Here is an 18,848-nt window from a genome sequence, read left to right as displayed (position 1 = left end):
CCTCAGGGGACCATATGGGAAGCTGGGGATCGAATGCTGGTTGGCTCCTTGCAAGCCCTACCCACTCTGCAGTGTTGGTTTGGTTCACTGTATCTGGAAAAAATTGAGCATATCTTGATATTATTTATTCTGAGATTTGGTTATTTCCAAGGAATCTAGTCTCAATTTGCTTTATGGTTTTGGAAACATGGCTGATGAAATGTTGGGACTGGAGCAGTAGCACAGCAGATAGGTTGTTTGATCAGCATGTGGCTGACCTCGGTTCGATCCTCAGCATTCATGTGGTCCCTGAGCCTGCCAGGAGCAATTTCTAAGTGCAGAGCCAGGAGTAACCCCTGAGTGCTGCCGGATGTGGCCTTCCAAATATGTTTATATTGGTTCCCCCCTTCCAAGAAAAAGAAATGTTTATGTCTTTCAGAGCTCTAGATGTTCTGAAGTATGAGGAAGTTGATATGGAGTTGTTAGCCAGGGCTGTTCCAGAGCCCTTGAAGAAGTACACTGGATGTAGAGAGCTTGCTGAAAGACTGAAAATAGAAGGTAGGACAGAATTTCTTGCCTAATATACCTACACTTTCTTTTCCGTTTTTGTGAATTATGATTGGGTGGCCAGTTCACAAAGAGTTTTATGTCAAGAGAGCTGTATATTAGGACAATGGGAATAACAAAGTCTTCACATCTGTGCTAACTAGGAAGGACCTCCTGGGCTACAACATTGCCTCAAAAAGGAGAATTGTGGTCTCCAAAACTTCCCCAGATACACTATAAAGCATCCCTATCAAGATCCCCATCATACGTCACATCTAGAAACTGCTACTGTATTCTTCTGGGTTTTACTGGGGAAAGGAAAATTAGTATTTTTCTATTGTGGCTTCTCCCCTCAAAGGACCAGGGTCTCATGCTTAAAGCATTCTGTTACTGAGCTACATCCCTGGCCCCAATGCTTCTCTGTTTTTTTTTAAATTTATTTGAAGAAAATGTATTACATAGTTGACACAGTTGATCATAATACATTTGTTTCCAGATAAGTGAAAGCAAAGTCATTGAAAAATAATTTTTTGTGTGTGGGGTTTTTGGGTCACGCCCGGCAGTGCTCAGAGGTTATTCCTGGCTCCATGCTCAGAAATTGGTCCTGGCAGGCACAGGGGACCATATGGGATGCCGGGATTCGAACCGATGACCTTCTGCATGAAAGGCCTTACCTCCATGCTATCTCTCCGGCCCCAAAATAAATTAAAAAAAAAAAAGGAAGAGGTACTGGAGCAATAGCACAGCGCTAGGGTGTTTGCCTTGCACACAGCCAATCTAGGACAGATGGTGGTTTGGATCTCCGGTGTCCCATATGGTTCCCCAAGCCAGGAGCAATTTCTTTTTTTTGGGGTGGGGCACACGGTTATGCTCAGGGGTTACTCCTGGCTCTGTGCTCAGAAATTGCTCCTGTCTTGGGGGACCATATGGGATGCCAGGGGTTCGAACTATCCTAAGCTAGCACGAAAGGCTGTTTGTACCACAGCTCCGGCCCCTGTTAATCTATTTTTGTTGGTGGAGGTCCACATCCCCCAGTACTCAGAGCTACTCCTGGCTTTGCTAAGGGATCTTCTCCCAGCAGTGCTCTCAGGACCATCATTAGCCTTTGACTTGCCTTTATGGTTTCTGCTACATCAGATTCTTGTTCAATATTAACCATCAAAACTACTGTTGTAACAATGCGTTGTTAAAAAGTTTTTAGGTGAACCAGTGAGATAGTACAGTAGGTCAGGTGCTTGCCTTGTATGTAGATGACCCAGGTTTGATTCCTGGCACCCTTTGAATAATCTCTTAACACTGAAATAGGAATAATCCCTGAGTATTGTTGTTGTGCCCCCTCTCAAAAAATTAGTTTTTCAAGGCTAAAGAGATGGTACAAAGTTTAAGGCACTAGCCCAGAATGTCTGTGGCTGCCTGAATCCTGATCTAAATGATTCAAAAATTCTGATTGAAAAGTCACACTATGCGATGTGACTCTTGAGCCCAGAGCCCATGGGGTCCCCTGAGCACCAGTGGGTGTGATCTTCACCAACAACCTCACACAAGAGAAAAGTTGTTCTATGTGACATCATTTCTCTGTTTTTTTTTGTATTTTAAGGTTTCATCCATCTTTGGTGCTCAGGACTTACTCCTGGCTCTCTTCTCATGGACCACTTCCAGTCAGCCCTTGGTCATTATATGTGGTGCAAGGGATCCAGGTCAGCTGCAGGCAAGACAAGTAACCTGTGGCTTACTTTTTCTTTGGCCCTGAGTTCCAATATTTTTCTCAGCTATAACGTTGCTCCTATTTTTCCTTCTTCTTGATCCTAATTTATTTTTGTTCTTGTTTTGTTTTATTTTGGCCACACCTGGCGGTGCTCAGGGGTTACTCCTGGCTGTCTGCTCAGAAATAGCTCCTGGCAGGCACGGGGGACCATATGGGATGCCCGAGGTTCGAACCAACCACCTTAGGTCCTGGATCAGCTGCTTGCAAGGCAATTGCTGCTGTGCTATCTCTCCAGCCCCAAGGATCCTAATTTATATGCATTGATTAAAAGAAACAACACTAGGTTAAAAGATAACATGTCTAATTTTCTTTATTTTTCTTTTTGTTTGTTTGTTTGTTTGTTTTTGGACCACACTCGGCAGGCACTCAGGAGTTACTCTTGGTTCTGCACTCAGAAATAGCTCCTGGCAGGCTCAGGGGACCATATGGGATGCCAGGAATCAAACCTGGATCTATCCTTAGTCAGCCATGTGCAAGGCAAACACTCTACTGCTGTGCTATCTCTCCGGCCCCCTGTCTATGACTTTCTAATCACTGGAGACCTTCATTAGACAATAGACATTTTTTGTTTGTTTTATTATTTGGGGTTTTAGGTCACACCTGGCGGTGCTCAGGGATTACTCCTGGATCTGCACTCAGAAATTGCTTCTGGCGGGCTTGGGGAGATGACCGTATGGGGTGCTGGGAATCAAACCTAGGTCTGTCCCAGGTCAACTGCATGCAAGGCCCTACTACTGTGCTATCACTTCAGCCCTGACAATAGACTCTGATGGTAGAAGTTATATCATATCATATTATATTATATATTTTATATTATATAAATATATTTTACATGTGTTATATTTATATTCATATTATATCTCTAATTTTATATGAGAGAGAGAAATTCATTGTTTTGGGGCTCTATTTGGCAGTCGTCATAGACAGTTCTCAGCTCTGTGCTGGATATCACTCTTGGTGAGGCTTAAGTGATCATACGCAATGCCAGGGATCAACCCTGAGCTTGACAGGAGTGATTTCTGAGCACAGCCAGGATTAACCCTGAGGATCGCCAGGTGTGGCCCCAAAATCAATCAATCAATCAATAAACCTTTAAAAAAAGGGGGGGGTGCTCAAACTTAGGGCTACCACATACAGACCATGTCCTCCAGCCTTTGTGCATCCTGAGTCATCTCCCCAGCCCCAAGACTCCCTGTGGAGTGTGAGAGAGTGAGGAAGTGCTGAAGATTAAACCCAGGGCCTCACACATGCAAGAAAAAATTCTGGGCCAGAAGTAGTACTTCTGGTGCTTTGCACAGAGCCTTCCCAGATTTGATCTCCAGCATCCCATATGGTCCCCCAAGCACCAATAGGAGTAGTTTCCTGAGCTTTATAAGCTGTTAATATAATCTGAATATCATAACTTTGTTTTTGTTCACTAGCCACTTATGAATCAGTATTATTCCATCAGCAACAAGAAATAAAAGAAGTTCAGCAAGATGAAGCTCTCCAGTTGCCTAGAGACTTAGACTATTTGACTCTCAGGAATGTTTCCTTGTCCGATGAAGTCAGAGAGAAGCTCCACTTCAGCCGCCCACAGACGGTAAGACAGCAGCAGTGGGTAAAGACTGTAAGTAGAGACCCAAGAGTTTCATATTTTTAGCCTGGATTTTAATAGCCAAATAACTAATGAAAGAAACTGAACCTTAGACCTGGAAGATGCCTCAAAGGCTGGAGCGTATGCTCTGTGTATTAAAGCCCTAGGTATAACCCCTAGCCCACATGGTCCACTGAGTATTGCACTGGGAGAAGCCCCTGGTGTGACCTAAAAAACAAATAAAAAATTTTAGGGGCCTAAGATATAGTATAGTGAATAGGGCACTTGCCTTATACTCCATAGACCTGAGTTCTATCCACAGCATTACTTATGATCCCCCAAGTCCCACTAGGAATGATCCCTGAGTGCAGAACTAAGAACAAGCATTGAACACTGCCAGGTATGTGCCCAAACCAAAATAAATAAATAAAACCCTGAATCTTGGGGCTGGAGCAATAGCACAGTGGGTAGGGCATTTGCCTTGCATGTGGCCAGTCTGGGTTCAATCCTAAGCATCTCATATGGTCAACCACCCACACCTGCCAGGAGCGATTTCTGAGCGCAGAGCCAGGAGTAACCCAAGTGCTGCCAGGTCTGACCCACAAAAAACAAACAAACAAACAAAAAACAAAAAAACCTAGAACAGTATGTCTGACACTCAGTCATGTATAATTGTAAATCATAGTTCCTTAATAAAGAAATCTTAATCTGGGGCCGGAGAGATAGCATGGAGGTAAGGCGTTTGCCTTTCATGCAGGAGGTCATCAGTTCGAATCCCGGCGCCCCATATGGTCCCCTGTGCCTGCAAGGAGCAATTTCTGAGCCTGGAGCCAGAAATAACCCCTTGAGCACTGCCGGGTGTGACCCAAAAAAACCACACACACACAAAAAAAGAAATCTTAATCTATATATAATATAAAAACTATCCACTGTTTTCCAGAGGTTTAACAGAATATTTTTATTATCATTGGAAGTTCCATTTAAATTCCTGTCATCAGAGTTTACAGCATATTATACACAATCCCCAAATACCTAAAGCTCTAAAAAATATTTGCTATAGATACATTTGGTAGCAAAGCTGCCTGAACTGACATGAGAATAGATATTAGTTCTTATAACCCCTGAGAATGACTATCCATGAATTTGACTCTAGAGATACTCTGCAGAAATATTGATTAGTAAAGTGGAGCTCCTGTTTGTGTGATGAGACCACTCTGCTATGGATGTGTGAAGTAAAGTGTATGCCAAAAATACTAATGCTAATACTGTTGTAAATCATGATACCTTATTTTTTATTTTATTTTTCGGTGTGGAGGTCATAGCATATCCTATGATGCTCAGAGATTATTTATGGCTCTTCACTCAGGAATTACTCCTAGCTGGCGGTGCTCACGGGACCATATGGGATAACAGGGATTGAACCTGGTCTGTCTTGTCTGTAGGCAAGCACTCTACCCATTGTACTACCCAGCCCTGTACCTTAATTTAAAATAAAATTATATGAGAACTGGAGAAATAGTAGAGTACATGTTTTTAGCATGCAAGAGACCCAGACTCAGTCCTTAATACTACATGGTTCCATTCCCCTGCAACCCCAAGCATTGATCCAGGAATATTTCCAAGCCCTGTCAGGTGTGGCCCCCAAATCAAACAGATTTTCTTACACAAGTTATAGTCAGTCAGCCTCAGGTTCACCAGTTGGTACACTGAAGGACAATTTCATCTCCTTTATCTACTTTATAAAATCCTGAAGATGCACTAAGATAACAGATTTGGGGTTTAAGGGGCAGAACTCCTGAAAGGTACTTAGGGGACCCAAGGGCCTCTCTCAGCTATCCTCAGCCAACTCATCAATCTGTCAGTGTGATGACCAGATGATGTGGTATCAGGAAGGCCACGCCATGTTGGAAATGACCTGGGTAACCTGTGTAGGGTTCTGAGGTCATCAGGGCTGCACCCAGTGATACTTAGAGGGGTTGTTGTTTGGAAGCATATGGTACCAGGGATGGAGCCATGGTTCTCAAAGATAATAGTATAGTTGCTGTTTGTTTTTTTGAATAGTTTATCAACTCTAGTATATATGTTACCAGGAGGGAAACATCAGATTTTATTTGACAGAATAGCTTATTTTCTTTCTCTTGGTTGTTCCTAGATTGGAGCAGCTAGTCGGATACCTGGAGTGACGCCCGCTGCCATCATTAATCTGCTCCGATTTGTGAAGAGCACTCAGCAGAGACAGGCAGCCTTGGGAAAACTTCCCCAAGCCTACCACAGTCCACTGGAAGCAGATGCCCACGAAAAGAGACGGTTAAAGCCTTCTATTCCAGAGAGGCCTGTAAATCAATACAAAGTATAAAGAAGAATTTATATTTAGCATGTTAATATTAAGTTATTAGGAATAATAATCATGAGTTTGTTGATAATTTTAAAGAAGAGAAAATTACAAATGTGCCTTTTTGTGCATTTGAAAAAATAGCTGTAAAATTTTAATTTACATTTTTTTTGTTGGGATGTAGGTGATGACAGGATCAAACCGTAATTTTCAGGGAATATGCTTTACCACTGAGATTAAATCCTAACCTTTTAATACATGTTTTTTTTTCTCCCTAAATACTCGGCTAATGTAACTTTATGCTTCCCTCAATGAGAGAAATAATGTATTTAAAACTAAACCTGGGGCCCGGGGAGATAGCACAGTGGTGTTTGCCTTGCAAGCAGCCAATCCAGGACCAAAGGTGGTTGGTTCGAATCCCGGTGTCCCATATGGTCCCCCATGCCTGCCAGGAGCTATTTCTGAGCAGACAGCCAGGAGTAACCCCTGAGCACTGCCGGGTGTGGCCCCAAAACCAAAAAAAACAACAAAAACAAAAACAAAAAATAAAACTAAACCTGAAAAGAAAATCTCATATTTGTGTACTTGTAAAGACTATAACCATAAACAAAACTATAACCATAAATATACCCGTTTAACAGTCTTAAATTTCGGGGGGGGGGGGCGTGCGGAGTGATAGCGCAATGGGAGGGTGTTTGCCTTGCAGGCAGCCAACCTTGAACCAACCCAGGTTTGATTCCTGGCATCTCATATGGTCCCCTGAGCCTGTCAGGAGTGATTTCTGAGCGCAGAGCCAGGAGCAACCCCTCAGCACCACCAGGTAAACTTAAAATTAAAAAAAAAAAAAAAAAAGGCACCAGCGAGATGGCGCTAGAGGTAAGGTGTCTGCCTTGCAAGCGCTAGCCAAGGAAGGACCACGGCTCGATCCCCCGGCGTCCCATATGGTCCCCCCAAGCCAGGGGCAATTTCTGAGAGCTTTGCCAGGAGTAACCCCTGAGCATCAAACGGGGGTGGCCTGAAAAACCAAAAAAAAAAAAAAAAAAAAAAAAAAGTCTTAAATTTTTGTTTTAAAAGTTAATCATTTTAGGGCTAGGTTAACTACATTGGGTAGACACTTATCCTATAGGGCATACCTTCCTTTGATCCCCAGAACCTCATATGCTCCTCCGAGCCCACCAGAAGTGATATCTAAGTGCAGAGCCAGGAATGAGCCCTGAAAACCACCAGATTTGACCTCAAAACCCCAAAGTTAGTAGTTTTCAAAGTTATAGTTCTTTGATTATACAATTTCAAAGATCTCAAATTTGGAACCTAAAATTGGAAATGTGAGCTAGGAGATAACTGAATAGGAGATAGGCTGAATGCATGCTTTGCATGTTGAAGGTCTGAATTTGTTCCAGCATCCATGATCCTCTGCCTGAGCATTGCCAGAACTGACCCCTGAGCACCTAGCCAAGAGTAGCCCCTAGTACTGTCAGATGTGTCCCAATGCCTTATATGTGGCAACACCTGGATTTGATCTCCAGCATCCAGTACAGTCCCCTGAGCTCTGCCAAGAGTGATCCCTGGGCCCGGAGATATAGCACTGTGGCGTTTGCCTTTCAAGCAGCCGATCCAGGACCAAAGGTGATTGGTTCGAATCCCGGTGTCCCATATAGTCCACCATGCCTGCCAGGAGCTATTTCTGAGCAGACAGCCAGGAGTAACCCCTGAGCACTGCCGGGTGTGGCCCAAAAACCAAAAAAAAAAAAAAAAAAGAGTGATCCCTGAGTGCAGAACCAGGAATATTGCTGGTTCTGAATGCTCAGAACCCCTGAGTATTGCTGGCTGGATGTGACCCAAAACCAATAAACAACATAATAACAATCTAAACCAAAAAAAAAACCTATAAAATTTTGAAACAGTATGTGGTTGGAGAAAGAGAGTACAACTGGTACGGTGCTTGCCTTGTATGTGGCTGAACCAGGTTTGATCCCTAGCACTCATATTTCCTAATTCATCAGGAGTGATCTTTGAGCCCAGCCTAGACAATAACAAATATATCAAACAAAAATAATAAAAGTAATACCAAAAAGTCACCCTGAATCATTGGGCTTATTTCCATTGTTGGAATGCATTGTGGAAGTTGTACATTAATTTCAAGATATCTACTTTGCAGGAAATCTTCATTAGTAATTTGAACATTAATAAAAAACATATAAATTGAAAAGTTATAAATCCATTTTTATCATCCACAATGTGGAAGCTTTGGTAACCTGATTAGGAGAAAATAATGTAAGAGAAGGGAGAATCAAGAAAAGTTAGAGTAGGTCCTTGAGAGATAGCACAGCAGCGTTTGCCTTGCAAGCAGCCGATCCAGGACCAAAGGTGGTTGGTTCGAATCCCGGTGTCCCATATGGTCCCCCGTGCCTGCCAGGAGCTATTTCTGAGCAGACAGCCAGGAGTAACCCCTGAGCACCGCCGAGTGTGGCCCAAAAACCAAAAAAAAAAAAAAAAGTTAGAGTGCTTGCCTTGCCAATCCCTGGCATCCCATATGGTCCACCAGCACCCCCAGGATGATCTCTGAGCACAGAACCAGGAATATGGTTAAAAAAAAAAGTACCGTAGTTGTTATATCATTCATTTCCTTATGACTGTCAACTCTGTCAGAGCCATGACTTGTTAACATTGAAGACAAATTTATCTCGTCATTTCCCTGTTTTCATGTCAAAAGTCAAAATTAACAGAAACAGTGGGATAGTGATAGTGCTTGCATGTTTTGTCTCTCCAGTTCTTCAGTGGTTTGTGGACACAACACTGGGTGGGGTTGCCATCTGGCCTTTTGGCCAGCTCCTCGGAATCCTTGATCTTCAGGCTCAGTCCAGAGGATGAAGGTAGCTAAGTGTGCCAGAGGGCTCTGCTGTCCTTGAAAGTGCCAGCTTGGTGCCCTGGAATGGGTTTTGGGAGATGCTCCCATTTCAGCCCATGACAGCTGCCAGGGCCTGCAATCACATTGGTTACCAATCTATGTGCTAAGCCTGGTGGTGGTGGGTGTGAAGTGTTGAAAATGCTGCTGCTGTAATTATATATAACCACCTGGATACAACTTGATTTTCTGGGATTTGCTTCTTCTAATTTTAGATTCCCTATCATAAACCAGTCAAGATCAGTGGCAAGTTAAAAGTTATCTGTACTGCTAGATCATTCTGCAATGATTTAGTAATTTTGTAAAGCAGAAGCTTTATTTTATATGTGGCAATTCCAGGACAGTATTCTCCTCCTCCCCACTTTTTCTTTTGGAGTTTTGGGGCCACACCCAGAAATGCTTAGGCCTTTCTCCTGGCTCTTTGCTCAGAAATTGTTTGGGGGGGGGGGGGGGTTTGCCTGGAGTCTGGAATCCAGCACAATGATGCCTGAATATCCAGTTGAAATTAGGGGTCAGCTTAGTGACCTTAAAGGCACTGGCCTTAAAGCCCAAATTGCCTTGTCAGTTGCAGGAAATGACTTTTAGATCTATGACTCCCTCTACTTTTGTTTTTTTTGGTTTTTTTTGGTTTTTGGGCCACACCCGTTTGACGCTCAGGGGTTACTCCTGGCTATGTGCTCAGAAATCGCCCCTGGCTTGGGGGGACCATATGAGACGCCGGGGGATCGAACCGTGGTCCTTCCTTGGCTAGCGCTTGCAAGGCAGACACCTTACCTCCAGCGCCACCTACCCGGCCCCTACTTTTGTTTTCTGGCTAGGATTCCTTTTTTGAGGGGGGGGGGCACACTGGTGACACTCAGGGGTTACTCCTGGCTATGCGCTCAGAAATTGCTCCTGACTTGGGGGACCATATGGGATGCCAGGGGATCAAACTGCTGTCTAGCCTAGGCTAACACCAGCAAGGCAAGACGCCTTACTGCTCCTGCCCCATGGCTAGAATTCTTATCATGTAGTTGTAAGGTCATGATGACTCTGTCAGATTTTGTGTCTTTTCTCTGCCATTTACTTTGAGAATGAGAAACTGTACCTAGTCTCTTTATCACTAATGTAAAAACAGTAGTTATCATTTTTATATAAAGTTACAGAGATTAAAATAGATATAATTCTTGTTTTGTTTTGTTTTTGGTTTTTGGGCCACACCCGGCAGTGCTCAGGGGTTACTCCTGGCTGTCTGCTCAGAAATAGCTCCTGGCAGGCACAGGGGACCATATCGGACACCGGGATTCGAACCAACCACCTTTGGTCCTGGATCGGCTGCTTGCAAGGCAAACGCCGCTGTGCTATAAAATAGATATAATTCTATGATGTGTGCAAACGCCGCTGTGCTATAAAATAGATATAATTCTATGATGTGTGAAATAGTGACTGGCACTGTGTCACCCATATAATAAACTAATGTACATTGCTATGTTGAAATTAGTGAACCAGGTCTCATGAGACTGCAACTTGCAGAATGCTATCTGCTTTTCTAAATAAAAGTCTCTTATTTTAATATTTAAAAAAAAGAAATTATTTGGGGGACCATATAGAGTGCTGGATATTGAACCATGATTAACCTTATCTGCTGTACTATTACCTCTCTGGTCCCTGGGTTCTTACTACAAAACAACATGGATTTTAATACTGTGTTGTATTTTACTTGCCTTTGTTGTTTTTGTTTTTGTTTTTGTTTTGGGCCACACCTGGCGGCACTCAAGGGTTACTCCTGGCTCTGGGCTCAGAAATAGCCCCTGGCAGGCACGAGGGACCATATGGGATGCCGGGATTCGAACTACTGTCCATCTGGATACAAGGCAAACGCCCTACCTCCATGCTATCTCTCCGGTCCTTTGAGCTGATTTTTTTTTTTAAAACAGAGGTGATGTCTGGATTAATGGCTACAATGAGCATGTTTTGCAAAGCATAGATAGCTTTTTGAAGCAGGGTTTGAAGCAGGACACAGCAACTCTCAGCTCCAGAGACATACAGAGACCTAAACACGGGGCTTAGCTTGTTATGACAGTGTTTGCTGAGGTCAAATGCGCCCCCCTTTACAGAGCCTTGTGCTCCCTGGGGAGCACGCCCCACTATTTGAGAAGCACTGCTTTATAAAAATCTCCCAATAATGACAAATCCTCCAACAGAAGTTGGCCACATTTGTGATTACACTCTCTTGTGGTTAGCAAAATAGGTACCAACATTTATTTCAAAAGAACACCAAAATTAAAAAGGAGTGAAGAGGGCCAGAGAGATAGCACAGCGGTAGGTCATTTGCCTTGCATGCGGACCACACAGGATGGACCCCTAGTTCGATTCCCAGCATCCCGTGTGGTCCCCGGAGCATGCCAGGACAGATTTCTGAGCGCAGAGCCAGGAAGAACGCCGCCAGGTCTAACCCAGAAAAAAAGCAAAATAAAATAATAAAAAAATTAATATTTGGTTGGTTTTTTTGGATTACACCCGGCAGTGCTCAGGGGTTGCTCCTGGCTCTACGCTCAGTAATTGCTCCTGGTAGGCTCGGGGGACTATATGGGATGCCAGGATTCGAACCACCGACCTTCTGCATGCAAGGCAAATGCCTTACCTCCATGCTATCTTTCTGGCCCCACCAAAAATTATTTTAAAGAAAAAAATGAGTAAGAGGGGCCAGAGAGATAGCACAGCGGTAGGGCATTTGCCTTGCATGCAGCTGATCCAGGACGGACTGTGATTCGAATTCCGGAATCCCATATGGTCCCCTGAGCCTGGCAGGAGTGACTTCAGAGCACAGAGCCAGGAGCAGCCCCTGACTGGAAAAATAGCTTAACAAGAGTATTCTTTTTTTTTTTTTTTTTTTGGTTTTTGGGCCACACCTGATGCTCAGAAGTTACTCCTGGCTATGTGCTCAGAAATCGCTTATTACATGCAAGCTCAGGAGACTATATGAGATGCTGGGGATCTAACCTGGGTTGGCTGCCTCAATGCAAATACCTTACCCCCTATGCTATAATAGCTCTAGCCCAGGCCTAGGTTTAATCTCCAGCACTGAAAAAAAAGAGAATTGAATCTCAGGGCAACAGTACAGCTACCCTTGAATGCAGGCAACCTGGGATCAATCCTGACACCCTATAAGGTCCCCTGAGCCCTCCTGGAGTAATCTTTGAACATGCAGAGCCAAGCAAAAAATAAAAATAAATATGAGGTTTTTGGGTTTTTTTTTGGGGGGGGGGGGGCCACACCCGGCGGTGCTCAGGGGTTACTCCTGGCTGTCTGCTCAGAAATACCTCCTGGCAGGCACGGGGAACCATATGGGACTGTGGGATTCGAACCAACCACCTTAGGTCCTGGATCGGCTGATTGCAAGGCAAACACCGCTGTGCTCTCTCTCCGGGCCCTAATCAGTTTTATAGTACAGTGAATTAAGCACTTCTTTGCACTCAAGATATACCTGCAATAAAACAGCAGGTATTGTGCCTGCCTTGCACATAGCTAAACCAGGTTTGATCTGTTTCTCATGTGATCACCTGAGCTGTCTAAAATGATCCTAGTGCAGAGATAGGAGTAAGCCCTGAGGAACCCCTGGGTGTGTTCAAAAAATGTAATACACACACACACACATACACACACACAATTAGTACAAATGTTTTAACTACTTTCATATTATATATGCATGTGCATGAGGGTGGGGAACACATTCCACAATGGTCAACTCACACCTGGCTCAGGGTTCACTCCTATTGAGGTTTGGGAGGACTAGATAGGGTGTTGGGGATTGAACCCAGCTTGGCTATATGCAAGGCAAGCAACCTACCTGCCACCTCACACTTAAAAATTGGGGGGGGGGGGGGCTTTCACACCCAGCGGCACTCAGGAAGGCTTGGGGGACCAAGTATGTCCCTCAAACACCTGCTGGGAATGAACCCTGATGAGCACGAGCTGGGAGTAGCTTAAAGTACTGCCAGGTGTGGTAGTTGTATTAAGTCCATTTACAGATGAGAGCTTTTCCCCACTCATACCAATCTGACCAATTAATCCAAATGCATTCATTGAGGGGCTGGAGTGATACTACAGCAAGTAGATGCTTGCTTTGCAAGTGGCTGGCCTGGGTCCAATTTCCGGAGTCCATATGGTCCCCAAGCTTGCCAGAAGTTCACAACTAGAATCCCTTATCATAGCCAAATGTGGCCCCAAAACTAAACAAATGAGAAAACAAAGTTTAAATGAGATTATCTCTGGTCACTTTAATAAAAGCACACTCCAGAGCATGGGAACTAGTTCATAGGGTGGAAACATGTCTTAAATGCACGAGGGCCCCCCACCTGCCTCCATTTCAGGGATTTTGAAACGCTTGAGTAGAAAAAGTAACCAAGATAAATTTCAAGATTTTTTTTTTTGTTTTGATTTTTGGGCCACACCCAGTGATGCTCAGGGGTTATTCCCGGCTGTGCTCAGAAATCGCTCGACTTGGGGAACCATAAGGGACACCAGGGGATGAACTATGGTCTGTCCTAGGTTAGTGCATGCAAGGCAAACACCCTACTACTTACTTATGCCACCGCTCGGCCCTATTTAAGATCATTCTACATAGAACTAGACAAGAGTAAGAATGGTTGCACACAGCCAACCTGAGATGGCCTGCATTCCAGATTCCTGAGCCCACTAGGAGTGGTCCCATGGTCCTTAAATGCAGAGCCCTTAACCAGATAGTTTTAATAAAATGATGGGGCCAGAGAAGTGGTAAGGCAGACCTGAGTTCAATTCCTGGCTTCACATCCACGAGTGACTCAAGTGCAGCCAGGAGTAAACCTGGGCACCATCTGGTGTAATCCATAAACGAAAAGCAAAACAAAATTTTTTTCTCTTGCATTCTGTACGAAAAACGACTAAAATCAACATTCTCACCCTTTATGCAGTCAGTATCCTTTACTGGGAATACTCAGAAATTAAGAAAATAGAACAAAATTAATTTCCAGAGCAGGGGGCCGGGCGGTGGCGCTAGAGGTAAGGTGCCTGCCCTGCCTGCGCTAGCCTTGGATGGACCGCGGTTTGATCCCCCTGTGTCATATGGCCCCCCAAGCCAGGAGCAACTTCTGAGCACATAGCCAGGAGTAACCCCTGAGCGTTACTGGGTGTGGCCCAAAAACCAAAAAAAAAAATTCCAGAGCCAGAGACAGCATGGAGGTAAGGTGCTTGCCTTGCATGCCAGACAGTAGTTGGAACCCCGACATCCCATATGGTCCCCCAAGCCTGCCAGGAGCAATTTCTGAGCATTGATCCTGGAGTAACACCTGAATACTGCCAGGTCTGACCAAAAATCCCAGGCTCTTGCTTGCCTGTGTTTATGTTGAACATGTCTGTGTTGTCTGCTAACCTTCTCAACACAGAAACCAGTGCTGTTTAATATGTACTTCCTCTCATGTTTAATTTTCATTAGGTCATGCTTCAAACTTAAATTCCTGACTAATGCCAAGAGAGCTCGATGGACTAAGCACATTTTGCGTGTGCTAAGCCCAAGTTTGAGCCAGTTCCCCAAGAGCTGAAGCTTCCTTCTGCCCCCCCAGAAGTAGCTCCAGATCACTCACTGGACATCCACCCCAACCAATCTACTTTTTGACACTTTCTACCAAGTTGTGGTCTACTCATTTAGTGTAGATCACTAAATACTAGATATCAGAATAACTTTAGCACCCAATGACATGCATTTTTAGTGCCCTACTGTTTCCTTGTTAAGTCATACCCAAGGGTACTCAGGGACATCTCCAAGGCCCTATGCTATGCTCAGTTTCTTTTTGTGGTGCTTGGGAAACTAGTGATAAGGATCCAAGTTGGACCAGCTATATGCAAGGCAAAGTATGTTAACCCCTGTACTTTGGAATCCCATACCTACTCAGCTTAGATTGACATTTGCACCTTCCAACAGAGGCAGGTAAAAAGGAAACTATCCGGGCCTGGAGAGATAGCATAGCTGCGTTTATTGCCTCGAGTCCCCGTGCCTGCCAGGAGCTATTTCTGAGCAGCCAGGAGGAACCCTGAGCACCGCCAGGTGTGGCCCAAAAACCAAAAAAAAAAAAAATTATCATAAGTGAAAAACTATCCTGCAAGCTTAGTGGTTATTAGGAATAAATTGCAGTGTAGCCATAACTAGACTTTGATGGCAGTTTTTATCAGTATCTAAAAAAAATCGACAAATGAAACTAGTACATGCTTTGCCTGCAGGAAAAGTATTTAAAACTACAACTGGGCCCAAAGAGCTAGCACAGCTACGTTTGCCTTGCAAGCACCAGGACCAAAGGTGGTTGGTTGGTTCGAGTCCCTGTGACTGCCAGGAGCTATTTCTGAGCAGACAGCCAGGAGTAACCCCTGAGCACGGCCGGGTGTGGCCCAAAAACCAACAACTAAATCACAGGGAATACTTAGAAGACATTTTCTTGGGGTGCTGGCCCTGGCAGTACTTACTGCCACCTATTGGGAGTAGGGAGTGCATCAACCCCAGCCTTGAGCATAGGAAGTATGGGCTCCCAACTCCTAGAGGTGGTTCTTTTTTTTTTTTTTTTTTTTTTTTTTTGGTTTTTGGGCCACACCCGTTTGACGCTCAGGGGTTACTCCTGGCTATGTGCTCAGAAATCGCCCCTGGCTTGGGGGGACCATATGGGACGCTGGGGGATCGAACCGAGGTCCTTCCTTGGCTAGCGCTTGCAAGGCAGACACCTTACCTCCAGCGCCACCTACCCGGCCCCGAGGTGGTTCTTAATACCCACAATTTTATCAGCCAGGGTTCAGAGATTTACTCTTAACAAGAGTGAAAATTATCTACCAATAGGTGGTGCTAAAACCAGCTGTTTTCTAGTGAGGCTTTACAAAACCTTTCATACTAATTCTAGTTGCATTGCAGCTATTTTTGTTGCCCTTCCCCCGTCCTCCAAGTTAAACTGAGAATCCCAAAATCTTTAGTAATCCATGTAAGAACAAATCCAACTCTTACATCTAAATATTGTACAGTGTTGACCAAAGAAGACAGATAACTCATTAAACTTTGTTTTAATGGGTCTCAAAATTCTGTGACAGATTTTTGGTCAAGTTGTTTCCATTAAAAAGTATTGATTTTAAAAACTAATAACTTAAAACTGCCACGCACACACAAAAAACAAATGGTCCACAAAACATTTTCCTTTCCTTCTGAAGGTTTTTCGGTGCATTGTTATCATTAACCAGTCCTTTACTATTAAACTTAAATGGCCAATTGAGTCAAACAGTTCTGAGACCATTCTTCCACCACTGATTAAGACTGGGGTGGCAGGTACTGGGGATAATATTCATTTAGCCTTCTGAGCCTTCTGGGCTGACTTTGTAACCTTGCCAGCTCCAGCTGCCTTCTTGTCCACTGCTTTGATGACACCCACAGCAACAGTCTGTCTCATGTCACGAACAGCAAAACGACCTGTTGGCAACAAGATGCAGATTTGCCATTAGTTTTTTTCACTGTTAAAAATAAAACTTAATCAAGATTTTAAGGCATTCTTACCCAGGGGAGGGTAGTCAGAGAAGCTCTCCACACACATGGGCTTGCCAGGCACCATATCAACAATGGCAGCATCACCAGACTTCAGGAATTTAGGGCCATCTTCCAGCTTTTTCCCAGAACGACGATCAATCTTCTCCTTCAGCTCAGCAAACTTGCAAGCAATGTGGGCTGTGTGACAATCCAGCACAGGTGCATAGCCAGCACTGATTTGACCTGGATGGTTCAGGATAATCACCTGAGGAAGAGAAGTTATTGAATACACAAGATCAAAAGTAGCAAGAGCTTGGTAGTGAGTCACAGGGTATTGATTACCTGAGCAGTGAAGCCTGCTGCTTCCATTGGAGGGTCATTTTTGCTGTCACCAGCCACATTGCCACGACGAACATCCTTAACAGATACGTTCTTGACATTGAAACCCACGTTGTCCCCAGGAAGTGCTTCACTAAGAGCTTCATGGTGCATTTCAACAGACTTAACTTCAGTTGTAACGTTGACTGGAGCAAATGTGACCACCATGCCAGGTTTGAGAACACCAGTCTCAACTCGGCCCACAGGGACAGTACCAATACCTAAAATGTTTGCGAATAAATTAATGCAACTTTAAAAAGACAGGAAGATCAGCCCATACTATTATTTCTTTTCCCTTTACTGGCCACACCTGGTGGCACTGAACTGTTATTCCTGACAGGCTGGGGGGGTTCATATATAGACCCTACCTACTATGCTATCACTGACAACCCCCAACATTATAACGCAACTCTACCTCCAATCTTGTACACATCCTGGAGGGGCAGGCGCAGGGGCTTGTCAGTTGGGCGAGTGGGTGGCAGGATGCAATCCAGGGCTTCAAGAAGTGTGGTTCCACTGGCACTGCCATCTTTACGGGTGACTTTCCATCCTTTGAACCATGGCATCTAAAACCAAAGTCTCAGTTAGTGATTTTATCATATTTGGTTAATTCAATACCTTCCAACCACCCAAGAACGTACGTTAGCACTTGGCTCCAGCATATTGTCACCGTTCCAACCAGAAATTGGCACAAATGCTACGGTATCTGGGTTGTAGCCGATTTTCTTAATGTAGGTGCTAACTTCCTTAACAATTTCCTCGTATCTCTTCTGGCTGTAGGGTGGCTCAGTGGAATCCATTTTGTTAACACCAACAATAAGCTGCTTCACACCTAGTGTGTAAGCCAGAAGGGCATGCTCGCGGGTCTGCCCATTTTTGGAGATACCAGCCTCGAATTCACCAACTCCAGCAGCAACAATCAGGACAGCACAGTCAGCCTTTAAAAAGACAAAAAAATCAAATTAAATCAAAAAACCTTAAGGAACCCCCACCTATAAAGACCTTTGCAAGGGGAGCCAGTCTCACACCTGAGAAGTGCCTGTAATCATGTTCTTGATGAAGTCTCTGTGTCCTGGGGCATCAATGATGGTCACGTAATACTTGCTAGTCTCAAACTTCCACAGGGAGATATCAATGGTGATACCACGTTCACGCTCAGCTTTCAGCTTATCCAAGACCCAGGCATACTTGAAGGAGCCCTTTCCCATCTGTAAAGATTTAAGGACATTGCTTTCCAACGGAGACCCACCAAAACCTACAACCTAAGCTAGAAACCCACTAGAGCCCGGCTACCCTAGGCAGTTAAGTGGGGGAAAGTACGGCTTTAAAACAAGCAACTCAACTTGTGAGTTGACGACATTGCGACCCTGGCATGATCTTCCAACAGGCCATGCCGGGAACCCCGGGCACCTCTCCAAGTGCCCCGTGTGGGAGGTCATCCCCGGGCCAAGGGTGAAAAAAATAAACTTTACCTCGGCGGCCTCCTTCTCGAATTTCTCGATGGTCCTCTTGTCAATGCCGCCACATTTGTAGATCAGATGGCCGGTGGTGGTGGACTTGCCCGAGTCGACGTGGCCGATGACGACGATGTTGATGTGGGTCTTTTCCTTTCCCATCTTGGCTGGATTAGTTTAAGCTGTGTGGCTTTCACGACACCTAAGGGTGGAAGACGAGTCTACTACAACGACCCGGAGCGAGTCCCTGGGCCCAACAGGCCAATGCCCGCGGCCCGCACCTCCAGGCCGAGCTGCCAGGCGGGTGGCGGCCAGCGCCCAGCGGGCCGACTCCGTACTCCCCACCCATCGGGCCGCGGCCGGCCATCGAGGGGTGGCAGGGCGGAGCCGGGCCGAGCGGCGG

General features: G+C 44.8%; 2 protein-coding genes across 2 annotated transcripts in view; one reads left to right on the top strand and one right to left on the bottom strand.

The window, feature by feature from the left end:
* MTO1 (mitochondrial tRNA translation optimization 1) overlaps nucleotides 1–6,439 on the top strand; it is a 30,285-nt gene extending 23,846 nt beyond the window's left edge. The window contains exons 10-12 of the mRNA XM_049776849.1: nucleotides 419–537; nucleotides 3,712–3,872; nucleotides 6,019–6,439. Coding sequence (XP_049632806.1) covers nucleotides 419–537; nucleotides 3,712–3,872; nucleotides 6,019–6,222 — 484 coding nt within the window. The 3' untranslated portion in view covers nucleotides 6,223–6,439. The remainder of the gene's footprint in view (nucleotides 1–418; nucleotides 538–3,711; nucleotides 3,873–6,018) is intronic.
* A 9,705-nt stretch (nucleotides 6,440–16,144) lies between these two features.
* EEF1A1 (eukaryotic translation elongation factor 1 alpha 1) lies at nucleotides 16,145–18,644 on the bottom strand. Its single transcript, XM_049776895.1, has 7 exons — nucleotides 18,464–18,644; nucleotides 18,020–18,199; nucleotides 17,633–17,929; nucleotides 17,407–17,557; nucleotides 16,956–17,212; nucleotides 16,644–16,878; nucleotides 16,145–16,559 (listed from the first exon to the last, which is right to left on the bottom strand). Exons 1-7 carry the CDS (start codon nucleotides 18,605–18,607, stop codon nucleotides 16,435–16,437), a joined length of 1,389 nt encoding a protein of 462 aa, XP_049632852.1. The 5' UTR covers nucleotides 18,608–18,644; the 3' UTR covers nucleotides 16,145–16,434.
* Nucleotides 18,645–18,848: the final 204 nt, after the last annotated feature.

Source organism: Suncus etruscus, chromosome 7 (assembly GCF_024139225.1).
Source record: "Suncus etruscus isolate mSunEtr1 chromosome 7, mSunEtr1.pri.cur, whole genome shotgun sequence".
Taxonomy (NCBI): domain Eukaryota; kingdom Metazoa; phylum Chordata; class Mammalia; order Eulipotyphla; family Soricidae; genus Suncus; species Suncus etruscus.
Note: the sequence above shows the minus strand (reverse complement) of the source record. Positions and strands in the feature narration are given on the sequence as shown.